This window comes from Cannabis sativa, chromosome 1, assembly GCF_029168945.1.
Source record: "Cannabis sativa cultivar Pink pepper isolate KNU-18-1 chromosome 1, ASM2916894v1, whole genome shotgun sequence".
In the NCBI taxonomy this organism is placed as follows: Eukaryota; Viridiplantae; Streptophyta; class Magnoliopsida; order Rosales; family Cannabaceae; genus Cannabis; species Cannabis sativa.
The window spans coordinates 19,603,662-19,616,622 of NC_083601.1; the positions used below are offsets into that span (position 1 = coordinate 19,603,662).

The 12,961-nt window shown below is 34.9% G+C and overlaps 2 protein-coding genes across 2 annotated transcripts; one reads left to right on the forward strand and one right to left on the reverse strand.

The window, feature by feature from the left end:
• The first annotated feature begins 4,031 nt into the window (after nucleotides 1–4,031).
• On the forward strand, nucleotides 4,032–9,052 carry LOC115705051 (WD repeat-containing protein VIP3). The gene is made up of 2 exons (XM_030632291.2): nucleotides 4,032–4,508; nucleotides 5,187–9,052. The coding sequence occupies exons 1-2, from the start codon at nucleotides 4,170–4,172 to the stop codon at nucleotides 5,799–5,801; spliced, it is 954 nt and encodes a 317-aa protein (XP_030488151.2). The 5' UTR covers nucleotides 4,032–4,169; the 3' UTR covers nucleotides 5,802–9,052.
• LOC115706054 (threonine synthase 1, chloroplastic) lies at nucleotides 7,155–8,959 on the reverse strand. The gene has a single exon (XM_030633568.2). The coding sequence runs from the start codon at nucleotides 8,957–8,959 to the stop codon at nucleotides 7,400–7,402; it is 1,560 nt and encodes a 519-aa protein (XP_030489428.2). The 3' UTR covers nucleotides 7,155–7,399.
• Nucleotides 9,053–12,961: the final 3,909 nt, after the last annotated feature.

The following is a 12,961-nucleotide window of genomic DNA, read 5'->3' on the forward strand; positions in this document are numbered from 1 at the left end:
GTTTTCCCATTCCCAGTTGAGTACTCGTCATTCTAGGTTGAATACTCGCACTTGTCATTACCCATAAAATTCTCTTTCATATTAATAAAATAATATAATTTGGTGTTGCGAAATTCACTCGACAACACTATTCAGGTTAGATTTCGAGGACGAAATCCTATTAACGGGGGGATAATTGTAATGACCGCCCTAGTAATGTGGATTAGTAAAGGCAATTAGCACTAATTTTTATTATTTTATTATTATTTGTGAATTTATTTAATTCTGGATCCCAATATTTAGAAATAAATATTAGAGTTATAATTTCTCAATTCTGGAGATTTTATTAAACTCTAGGGGTATTATTTAGTTTATATGTGTAATATGCTATTTTTGTAATTTTTGCTCGGCGACAGCGGAAAATGCGGTGGATGGCTAGATTGATCACATGGGTAAGTTTAGAATCTTATTTCATAGTGAGAAATATTTTAGAGAAAATAAATTATCGGGATTGAGCGGGGTTATGGAATTGACCATTTTACCCCTAATCTTGGAAAATATCTAAGTTTAACCTTAAGGGCATTTAAGTCTTTTTAAGGAATAGTGTAGTGGCTGCCTAGGGAGGTGACAAGTGGCTTTTAATTTCAGCAAGGATTTAGCTAGAGAAAATCCATTTCTCTTTGGAAGAAAAATTAAAAAAAAAAAAAATTGGAATTCACTCTCTTGAACCCTCTCTCTTTCTCTCTTTCGGCTGGGACCAAAACCAAAGGAGAATCACCTTAATTCAATAGTTTTTTTTTTGGGATTTCAGCAAGGAATTCAAGGAGGTTGATCAAAGGTAACTCTAGTTCTTCTTTAGTTGTATTTCTCTAGGTTTTCATTGATTTTAAGTTATGTTTTTCCTAAACAGTGGCTGTTAGAGTGTGATGTTTGTTTAGTTTGAAAATTAGGATTCATTTGAGTTAATCTAAGTCCCTAGCAGCTGGTTTTAATGCTTGATGTTAGTTCTAAGCAAGCTTGAGTTTTGAAACTCAAGCTTTGAGCGTTAATGGCAATTTGAGATTTATTGGTTTGTTCTGTGAATGATTGGTTGGAAATGGTTGTTTATGCATTGTATAGGTATACTGGAGAGTTTGATAAAGTTTGGTTGAGTTTTGAGGTCATGGGGGAAATTTTTGGGTTCCCAGCACAGAACCGGAATTCGGCTACGGGGACTGTGGCAACCTGGTCCGACCGGTTGGTGACCTGAATCCCGATTTCCTGGCCGGGGAACCTGCCCGCCCGTTGGGGGAATTTTCAGAACCCTAGTTTTGCCCAATTTTGAGATATTTAGGGTATTGCCATGAGGTTTATCGATAGGGAAACTTTTAGTTTCAAATTTAAGTCCCGGAAAGTGATTTAACGAGTCACTCATCTGTGTTACAATTATTGTGATTAGGGCATCCATCTAGCACAAGATTTCCGTTCAGATCGGCCAACACACTTGAATTCGAAAAACATGTAAGAACTGTGTGTATGTATATGTATGATATATATGCATGCTGTTTGTATCATTGTATATGTTCGGGTGATATCATAGCAACACAATCATTGTGTCGGTTCAGCAGTACAGGCATCGTACTGGTTAAGAGTGATATTCTCCCCTGAAAGTATGAATTGGTACTATCATAGCGACACAACCATCATGTCGGTTCAGCAGTACATGCATCGTACTGGTTAAGAGTGATATCATGGCCAATTATACTTTTAGGTGTTGTTGACGCTATCATAGCGGCGCGAACATAGTGCCGGTCCTACAGCTCAATTATAAAGCTGGTAAGAGTGATATCATGGTCAATAGCACAAGTAGTTTGAACGTTCATACTCATCTGTTAAGCTCTGTAAATAGGTGTATGGGCGCCTATTTACAGGTTGGAAATTATATGATATGTTATATGCATTTCTTACTCAGTTTGTCGACTCACAGTTCTGCTTTCATGTGTAGGTAAAGGAAAGGCTACAACTGAATAGGAGTGAACCCGAGCTCAGATGGGATTGTACATGTCAAGCAGCGCGACCTGGAGTGTTCGGTCTTGAGACATCTGGGAGTTGTATTTTGAAAGTCGTTGTGCGACCAGTAAACTGTGTATTTTGGAATGTATATTTTAAAAAGTAAATTTTACAAAGTTTGAAAACAGGATCCCGGCACTTGTAAATATTTTATTATATTATAAAGTTTAATATTTAATGCAAAAGTTTTAATTTGACACGTTTTTCGAGAAAATTCTTTGATTAGCAAAGATTGCACTTTAATCGAAAAAGCACTGTAGCGTGCCTTAGCATTAGGGCATTACATTTCTATTTTAGTGGATTATCTCGAGGAAAGAATTCATATTTGTTCTATTATTTTAGTAAGAATATTTTTTAGTTTAGTAATAATGGAACAATTTTGCTCGTACGAACAAGAAGCAGATTTATTTTACACCTGATATTGTCTTGTTTGGTTTAGCTTCTTCTATAAACTCTTTTTTAGTTTTTAAAATCATAAAAATGTTTCTAAGGGTGTTTGGATAAAAAATGAAAAAGTCTTTTTTTTTTCATTTTTTTATAAGAAGTTAGAATTTGTGGTTTCTCCTGAAAGAATTTTCGAGAAATTATTTTTAAAATTAAAAAAAATTTACATCATTTCTAATTTACTCATAAATCTTTCTAACGGTGTTTGGATAAAAAATGAAAAGGTCTTTTTTTTTTCATTTTTTTATAAGAAGTTAGAATTTGTGGTTTCTCCTGAAAGAATTTTCGAGAAACTATTTTTAAAATTAAAAAAAATTTACATCATTTCTAATTTACTCATAAAAGATCTTTTTTAATGATATTCAAATACTTTTACTTTTCATTAAAAAAACATATATATTTATATAATAGTTATCCAAACAGTTAAAAAAAATTAAAATTTATACTTATAATACTTTAAGTAATTTTAAATTAAATGAGACTAACTCAAATGTAAATACGAAGTATTCGATACATATTTTTGATATAAAAGAAAGGGTAAGTAGTGACATAAGTACTCAAAGTTTTAAGTTTGTAAGTGGCATAATCTTAATGTTTATTTTTAGCGGCATAATACCTAATGTTTGTAAAACTATAATTTTTCTCTAATTTCGTCAGCACAAGCTCTATTATTTTTTTTTAAACAGGCCACATATAAGGTCCAAATTCTTGATCATTGGGTCTAGATAGAAACATGTAGTATCAGTTACTTCCGAAAATTCCTTTAATAAATTTAAAACGAAGTCTATACTGACAAAATTGGAGGAAAATTACAATTTTACAAACATTGGGTACTTATGCCGATAAAAATAAATATTGGATTTATGCTACTTACAAATTTAAACTTTGAGTACTTATGCCGCTACTTACCCTAAATGAAACTATCTTTGTCAAATATTTAAGAATATATATATGTTTTTTTGTATGTACTTTTTAAAATTTGTAAGAAGAAGGAAAGTTATTATAAGTTAAATATTTATAGATTAAAAAAAACTATACATAAGTTAAAAATAAATCTTAGAAAAATATCTTATACTTATCTTTTATATTTCTTTTAAACGTAAACTGAAAACAAATTATATAAATAATAATCTTTTAATAATGCAGCTTAAATTAGATAATGCTTATATCTTTTAATAATCTTGAATATATAGAGATTAAAAAAACTATGCATAAGTTAAAAATAAATATTAAAAAAAATGTCTTATCTTTTATATTTTTTTAAAACATAAATTTAAAACAAATTATATAAATACTGATCTTTTAATAATGCAGCTTAAATTAGATAAATGCTTATATCTTTTAATAATCTCGAATATATATAGATTAAAAACTATACATAAGTTAAAAATAAAACTTAAAAACATTTCCAAAAAAAAAAAAACTTAAAAAAATATCTTACTCTTATCTTTTATATTTTTTTTAAAACATAAATTAAAAACAAATTATATAATCTTTTAATAATACTTTGTTTACAAATCCTATACTAAATAGTATATTGTGCTAGATAAAAAGAGGTTCTTTATGCATTTATTCACTTTGAAGTGTTTAATAAGTTACACAGTAAAGTGAGGCCCAATTTTAGTGAGCAGAAGCAGAAACCCAGTACCCAAATAAAACCCTCAAACAACAAAACAACGCACAGTGAGTTACTGGCTATGAAACTCGCGGGACTCAAATCGTTCGAGAACGCCCACGATGAGTCCATCTGGGCGGCCACGTGGGTTCCGGCAACGGAGACCCGATCCGCCTTGCTTCTGACCGGTTCCCTCGACGAGACCGTCAAGCTATGGAAGCCAGATGACCTAATCCTCCAGCGAACCAATACCGGCCACTGTCTCGGAGTGGTCTCCGTCGCCGCTCACCCCTCCGGCCACTTTGCCGCATCCGCCTCCCTCGACAGCTTCGTTAGGGTTTTCGATGTCGACACTAATAACACCTTAGCTAATCTTGAAGCTCCTCCTTCCGAAGTCTGGCAAATGCAATTTGATCCCAGGGTATACTAACACTCAAATTACTTTTCTTTTTTTATTTATTATTTATATATTTTGTTTGACAAAAATATCTAAAGAGTAGAAGAAAATAACTTTCTTTAGGAAACTCAGTGTTTTGTGAAAATAACGTGGACATATTTTATTAGCAAAATAACCACTTTGGTGGCACAAGATGAGTCACTCAAAAATTATTTGGCAAATTTTATTTGACCTTAACTGCAACATTCCGTGATTCAATGGGGTTATTTTACAAATTTTAATGCTGCCTTAAAATTAAAATTACACTATGTGACCTTATATTTTCACCATGTGTAAATTCAATATGTTTATTTTGTAAATTGTATGCTGTTAGTTTACCAAATTTTTCACATATATATGATGAACTAATTAGTATTGGGGTTGTGTGAAGTGTGAACAATTAGGTTAAGATTGATTGAGGAATGGGGTTTGAAAGTTCATAATTAACCCATTCTTGATATGGTATGAATATAGGTTTTATCTATAAATGCTTTTTTCAGTTTTGTTTTCACGGATGAGTGTCTGCATTTGGTTTAAAGATATTCTTTGACATAATTAGTAATAGAATGACAAAACTAAGCTTTTGCATTGTCTAGAAACCTTGTTACTCAAACAAAACAGTTATCAGTTTAAAAATTCATGGAATAATATCTATTTTACCAGGGCACCATCCTAGCAGTTGCAGGCGGGGGCAGCGCATCAGTGAAGCTTTGGGACACAGCCACATGGAATTTGGTTGCCACTTTATCGATTCCTCGGCCTGAAGCAGCAAAACCATCTGAGAAAAACAGCAGCAAGAAGTTTGTTCTGTCAGTTGCTTGGAGTCCGGATGGAAGACGGCTTGCTTGTGGCTCAATGGACGGAACTATTTCTGTGTTTGATGTTGGCCGTTCCAAGTTTCTTCACCACCTGGAAGGCCATTTCATGCCTGTACGCTCACTGGCATATTCTCCCACCGAACCAAGGCTGCTGTTTTCAGCCTCAGATGATGCCCATGTACACATGTACGATGCTGAGGGTAAGACTCTTGTTGGGGCCATGTCGGGGCACTCTAGCTGGGTGCTGAGTGTGGATGTTAGCCCAGATGGGACAGCTATTGCAACAGGTTCAAGTGACAGAACAGTGCGGCTATGGGACATCGGCATGAGGGCTGCTGTCCAGACAATGAGCAACCACGCCGACCAAGTTTGGGGAGTGGCCTTTGGACCAGCCGGAGGGCCTGGTCGGCTTGCTAGTGTATCAGATGATAAGAGTATATCCCTATATGACTTCTCCTGAGAAAAGTCTCTCCTTGCAAATGAGGACTAAGAAGATTTGTGATAGTTTAGAGTCATTGCAAATTCTTCTGGTTTTAAATTTTATCGAAAAATTGATTTCATACATTGTTAAATTATATAAAGCACTTCTAATATTTAATTTAAAATTGCCTAAAAAGAGGATCTTACTCCCATTGTGAAATTTGCCTGTATTCATGCTACTAGCTAAAATTGTTGGCACATTGCATTCATCAATATCATCAAATGTTCCATGAAATGACAATTTAGATTTAGATCACTTGCATACTGATTCTCCCCATAGTTGCAAGTAACCAACAAACAAGGACCATTATTTATTTTATTTTATTTATCGGAATATATTTTTACTGTAAATATGATATTGCAAGTATGTTGAGCATCAAAATTGAGATGTGCTTGCCTACTTCTCAATCCGATTTTAGAAAAGGATAAGTAAAAGTTGTTAAATATAATAAGTACAACATTAAAAAAGTGATAAATATTTTTGTTTAATTCGACAATATTATCTCACTAATTAATTTTCTCACCATTCTTACAATTGCCAGTCCACTTACCTAAGTACAGTAGTTTCTACTTACCAAAAAAAAAAAGTACAGTTGTTTCTGGTTGGTGATGTATACACTAATGCATCTTGACCTGAAAGGCTGAAACCTTTTTCTTACCTGAGCATTAAGAACTTGGAAGTTCTGGTGTTGTATATACAGCTCAAACATCTTTAAAGTGAGACAAATAGTATTATATATGGTAATTGAATTCAGATATCTCTTTAGAATAGCCTTGAAACCCCCCCTAATCTGGGTGTTAGTACTTAATAAGCAGTTAGCGCACAAGTTTTTTCTGTAAGGATAACAGCTTTCCCATTGTGCAAAATCAATAGAGGCTGAGCTTTAACTATTTTGATCATTGTGATTGTGAATATTGATTGCATTAACACAGCTTTGAGAGTTTTCAAGAAAAAAAAAACAAAGCTTTGAGAACAACTGGCAATCATCATGTAATGGAAGATGTCATCCCATCCAGCATGTCCCCAAAAGACTAAGCAAAAATATCACAATGAAGAATTGGTCGTTCACTCCCTATCCCATGTTCAAATCACATTAATCATTTTCTTGCATCATTCAATACTTTAATACTTCTTGAGATGACACCACCACAAGAACTCTTCAAAACCAAAAGAAGATATTTGACATGACACCACCATTGAAATCATCTCGTTTCAAATGTGCAAAAACACTCCACGCACTTGGGAAGTGCTAGTAAACTCTTAAAAGCGCAACCATAAAACTTTTCAAATAATTAACCCTTCCCTTTATTTTTCTTTCTTCTCTTTCGATCATTGGAAAAGTTGCAATCTTTATTTCACAAGCAAAAACTGTAAACCATTGCAACAGGAAATTGAGTGTATCACTTCTAGCCTTATAGCTTAATTTAACTCAACAAAATAGAGAACAAGATATTGAGCCCCAAAACAGGAAAAGTAATAGGATACTACAAGCTAAACAGCAGAAGCTAAAAATAGAACCTTGACCGCAACAAAATAGCAAAACTGCTACTAAACTTACAGTTTTATCGTTTATGTGCTCATAACTTTGGAGTCTTATTCAAAAAGTCCTTGAGAACATCCATAACTGAGCCAAAATTTGCCTTCACTTCCACTGGTGGATTAGCGAACCGGCATGCCATTTCCGGGATGTCTTTAGAGTGATAATCGATCTTCGATTGCGTAAACTTGAGACCATGAGCAGTGCTAACAACCACCGTCCGATCACTGGGTCCAATAACCCCACTCTTCCTGAGCTTGAACAGAGCCGTTAGTGCAACTCCGGTATGTGGGCATATGAACATGCCAGTTGAGTCAGCTTGCGCCATGGCATCCATGAGCTCCTCCTCAGTAGCTTCCTCAACAATCCCATCACAATTCTGAAGAGCATACACAGCTCTATCAATGGAAACAGGGTCACCAATCTGTATAGCTGAAGCAAAGGTCGACTCAGCCTTAACGGCTTTAAAGTCCTTCCAATTTGACTTGTAGTGAAGATAAAGAGGGTTGGCGTTGGCAGCCTGAGCACAAACAAGCCTTGGAATCTTATCAACGAGACCCAACTCTTGGCACATTTTGAATCCTTTGTAGAAGGCATAAATATTACCAAGATTACCACCCGGAACGATAACCCAATCGGGAACTTGCCAATCGAACTGCTGCAAAATCTCAATAGCTGCTGTTTTCTGACCCTCGAGCCTTAAACTGTTCAAAGAATTGGCCAAGTAAATGGGCAACTCGGCGGTGATTTCCCTAATTAGCTTCATACAACCGTCGAAATCTGTGTCAATGCTAAGTACAAATGCGCCATTGGCAATGGGTTGGACCAACTGAGCCATTGAGATCTTGTTCGCAGGGAGGAAAACGATCGATGGGATCCCTGCGGATGCGCAATAGGCGGAGAGGGCCGCCGAGGTATCTCCCGTCGAGGCACAGCCAACCCCAACCACAGGTCTTTTCAATTTCCGGAGACGGTTCACTTGGCTGACCAAAACCGTCATCCCCAAGTCCTTAAAGCTCCCAGTGTGGCTAATACCACAGTGCTTAACCCATAGATCGTTCATGCCCAGAAACTGTTTGCCAAAACGCTCAGACCAGAAGAGATTAGAGTTCCCTTCGAACGCGCTAATGATGTCATCGTTATCGATCTCCGGCAACACCCACTCCTTCTTGCTCCAAACCCCAGAGCCATACGGCCACGTCGTCTTCCCCACGCGCGAGTCAAATAAGCGTCGCCAGTACGCGCCGTCGAACTTCTTGAGCGCATCCATGTCGTGCTGGACATCGAGTAGGCCTCCGGAGCGGCTCCTGTAAACGATTTCATCGAGCGAGTACGACTCGGAGGAATCGAACCCAGCGTTGAAGGGCACGTACTTGGCGGAGAAGTCGTTGGAAATGGCGCGGTGGCGGCGAGCCTCGTCCCTGATGTTCTCATCGGAGCGGCGGACCTTAGAAGGAGAGGCATTGTTGGAGGAAGAAGAGGTGGTGCAGGTGATGAGAGAGGAAGGGCGGTGTTTGGAAAGAGAGTTTGGGTAAAAGGGTTTAGGTTTTGGGTCGAATGAAGAGAGGGAGGTGTTGAACAAGGAAGAAGAGGCAGCCATGGTTGATTGCCTGATTCGGAAAGAAGAGGCGGCGCTGATTTGCTTAAGCTTGGCTTCTTCGGCTTTACTTTAGCTTTGGTTTTGTGGTGTAGTAGTATTGGCATTTTGACCTCTTTGGCCCACTTATACTCCCCTAATTTCTTCTTTATCCCCTTATAATATTGTCCAAATAAAACTTTAAAAAAATTTAAATAACATACTCAAAGATTGTTATAATTGATAAACTCGTTTTTTATTTTAATTTTTTTATAAAATACATTATTTATATCATACATTTATAAAATACTATTAATTACTCCAAACATATTCTCTACTTTTATCAACAATTAAAATTAGGTACTTTAAGAAAACAAACGGATCCATATTCAAGCCAAAATTAGGACCCATCACGAGGATGGTACTTAAATATAGTAGGTCATAGAAAAAGAAAAAAAAAATTGACCTTTATTTAGAAAAAAAAAAATGTCATATTTGTTTAAAATCAATAAAAATGTGTAATTTTAAAAGAGAATTTTTTTTTTTGAGCCCTTGGGTTAGGTGAGCCTAGGCACAGGCTTAGCCTGCCTATGCACAGGGCTGGGCTTGCCCATCGCTCAGGTTGACATATTGTCTACTTGGACCATTTCCAAACAGTTTTTTTGAGAAGTCTTTCGGACATATTCTACATTTTCACCAATAACTGAGATATGAGTGTTTCCAGGAATCAAACAAAAGCATTTGATGAGCAAAATTGGGACCCATCACCTAGGTTGAGTCAACGTGGGCTAGTTCCAACTATTTTATCAAAAAAGTGTTTCGGGAATCTTTTCCGTTTTTAGAAATAACGAAGATACAAGTGATCTCGGGGAGCAAACGAGGTCATCTAAGGGTCGAAATAGGGACCCATCGCCCAAGTTGACATGGGCATTGGGCCTTGCGCCTAGGTTGACATGCAACCTGGTTCGCATGTTTTCGCTCCCCAAATACAAAATTTGCTTCAGACATTCTTCTTTTTTTGATTAAAAATGTGGTAAGAGATCTCATTCACAATCTCGAATGTCATAGAAGTATCAAAATGAGCCCTGAGAAACATCTCGAAGAGCACCCAGCGCGTAGGTTGACATGTGGCCAAGTGTGCTGGGTTCTGCTTATCTAATTTTGATTTCGTCTCGAGCATCTGGTTATTTTTTGTAGTAAACAAGAGCTACAACTTGTAACAAGTCAAACTCACACTTTGATATTTTACCATTTCAACAAGGTGGAATATCAGCAAATTCGAGAAGTTTCGCGTCTACCCGATTTTACAAAAAGGCAACATCTTTGAGAACTGGTAAAAAAACTTCACCAAAACTAAGAAATTGACTACAAGTTTAGGATTTCACTGACCCATCGTCCAGGTTGATGTCAATATGTCAACTTGGGCGCCGGGTGTTGAACAACCTTAAGTAAAATAGCCATAACTCCCTCAATTTGATCTGATTGACGCAATTCAACTTGGATTTTAAAGCTCTTTCAAATCTCTTTCAAGTCATGGCTCAGAAGCATATTGTAATTTTGAAGATTTTAAGTCCAAAATTCGTCCCTAAGACAAGTGCAATTTTTTTCCACAGAATTCTTGAAAAACGATCCAACATACGAGATTCAAACTCCAAAGCCATTAGATCATCATCAATGGGCAATATTAGCCCAAAGTAATTTTTTTTTCATATTTTTCATATTATTTTAATAGGACATCTTTCCCCATAAAAGAAGAGTTCTACTAGTTCATTTTTCACATTCAGAAAGGAGCTCATATGGTCAGAGCATCTCTTTTCTCTCTCTAGAAATTAGACCTATTGCCTTAGTCAATTTTCTTGTAATTATCGTGAGCAATAAAAACTCGAAGTAGATGTAGCTCTATACCTGTCACGACATGAGGAGTGAACTACTGTAAATATTTTGTGTCTCTTTGTTGTGGTATTTTTAACACACAAGTATATGTATCATTAACAAGTTATAAACTCACAAAGAGTGAGGTCGATCCCACAAGGATTGTAGTTAAGTACTTAAAAACGAAATCTTTACTTCTATTTTGTTATATCGAGATTATGAGAAAATTAAAATTAGAAAACAAATAAAGAAACAATGAAAAGAAGAAGTAAGTAAATCAATAAAGACATTAACAATGATTAAAAGTTAGGGCTTTCGATATCAATTGCATCTATTGATTATGGTTTAACATGATTCTATTCCTATTACCAAATTCTATGCAATAGCAGGTTTACTTAGGTAATTTATAGTCTTCTCAAATATATAAACCTCAATTACATGCAACTTTTCTACTCTCGTGATAAATTAAACATGTAAAAGGCATTAATTACAGAAACCCTATAACTTATAAGCTATCCAAACCATATAGATACTTTCGTCCTATATCGAAATTTAGATCAATTTTACTTAGCATAATTGACACCCACTTCTCAGATTTTGTATCAAATTATAAACAATTAATTGATGATCAGACAATTAAAAGAAATTAAGCACGAATGAAATAGAATACATAGTAATTAAGGGGGAATTAAATCATATCAAAACTAAAAATCAATATCAAATAATATCCATCTAAACCATAATGAACTGTTTAACTACTCATATTCATCGTAGCAATTTCACACATATTAATTTAGAATAAAGGAAAAAAATTGAGAAGAAAAAAATGTTAAAAACCTTGGTGAGAAAGCCTTCAAAATCAATTTTGCTCTCCAAAATTCGTACTCCTTGGTTGCTTGTTGAAAATTATTGAAGTCTACTTCTTTTATAGTCAAAAAATGATATAAAAAAAAAAAAGAAAGATAAAAGACGTTGAAAACCTATGCCTAGGCATAAACCCCCCTTTATTTGGGCAATGAGCTTTCTACTGCATTGACTGATAGTATTTTAGCTATAACTCTCTCAATATTACTCGGAATTAGACGATTCAAGATGTTACAAAAAGATAAAAGAGAGATATAGAACTTTTATGTTTTGACTTTCTCCAAAATCTGAACAGAACATAGTCTTATTTAGGCTTGAAGATTTAGTTTTATTTTCTTGCACAATTTTCTCTATTTTATAGATCATCTTTTTGTGAAATTTGACCAATATATAGATTCCAAGTGTCGAAACTTGAAATTAACGAAAACAAGTGTACTTCTATTCTAAAAAGTGATAACAAAGAAGAAAATTAACTCTAAAAATAACATAAATAATAGGCTCAAAATATCCTAACACTCTCTATTTACTTACTTAACTTTTATTTCTTCTCGCCAATCTAGCGAGCGAGTGTTGACCAAAAAAATATAGTAGATTTTTTTATGGTATAAATAAATAATACAAATAAATATGAGATTAAAAAATAATTAAAATTTAAAATATGAGAAAAAATAATAAATAAATTTGATAAAACTTGTAATAATAAAGTTCGCCGGAAAAGTCACCGAGAAAGTCATCGGCGCTGAAAAAGTCGCTGGTGCCAAAAAGTTAGTGTTGCCGAAAAAGTCACCGGAAAAAATAATCTTAAAAGTCACCTTCCCTGAAAAAAGTCACTAGAAAAGTCACCAGAAGTAAATATCTCAGATATAACCAAAAAATAGAACCTGTTCTATAACATAGTGAATAAAAACAAATAATATTTCAAACCGATTATAATTGAAATATAACCGGTTCTGTAATATAATGAATACAAACAAATAACAGAAAATAATTCAAATCGGTTATAATTAAAATAGAATTGGTTGTATAACAGTGTTATAATGAATAAAAATAAATAACACGAAATAACTCAAATCGGTTATAACTAAAATAGAACCGGTTATATAACATAATGAATACAAACAAGTAACAAGCAATAACTCAAACTGATTACAATTAAAAAATTATTGGATGTGCATCAGAGCCATCGAGGAGTGGCAAGCACCTACCGAGGTGAGTGAGCTAAGATCATTTTTAGGGCTCAGGAACTATTACCGAAGATTCTGTTGGGTTTTATGCCCTAAATAAAACTCA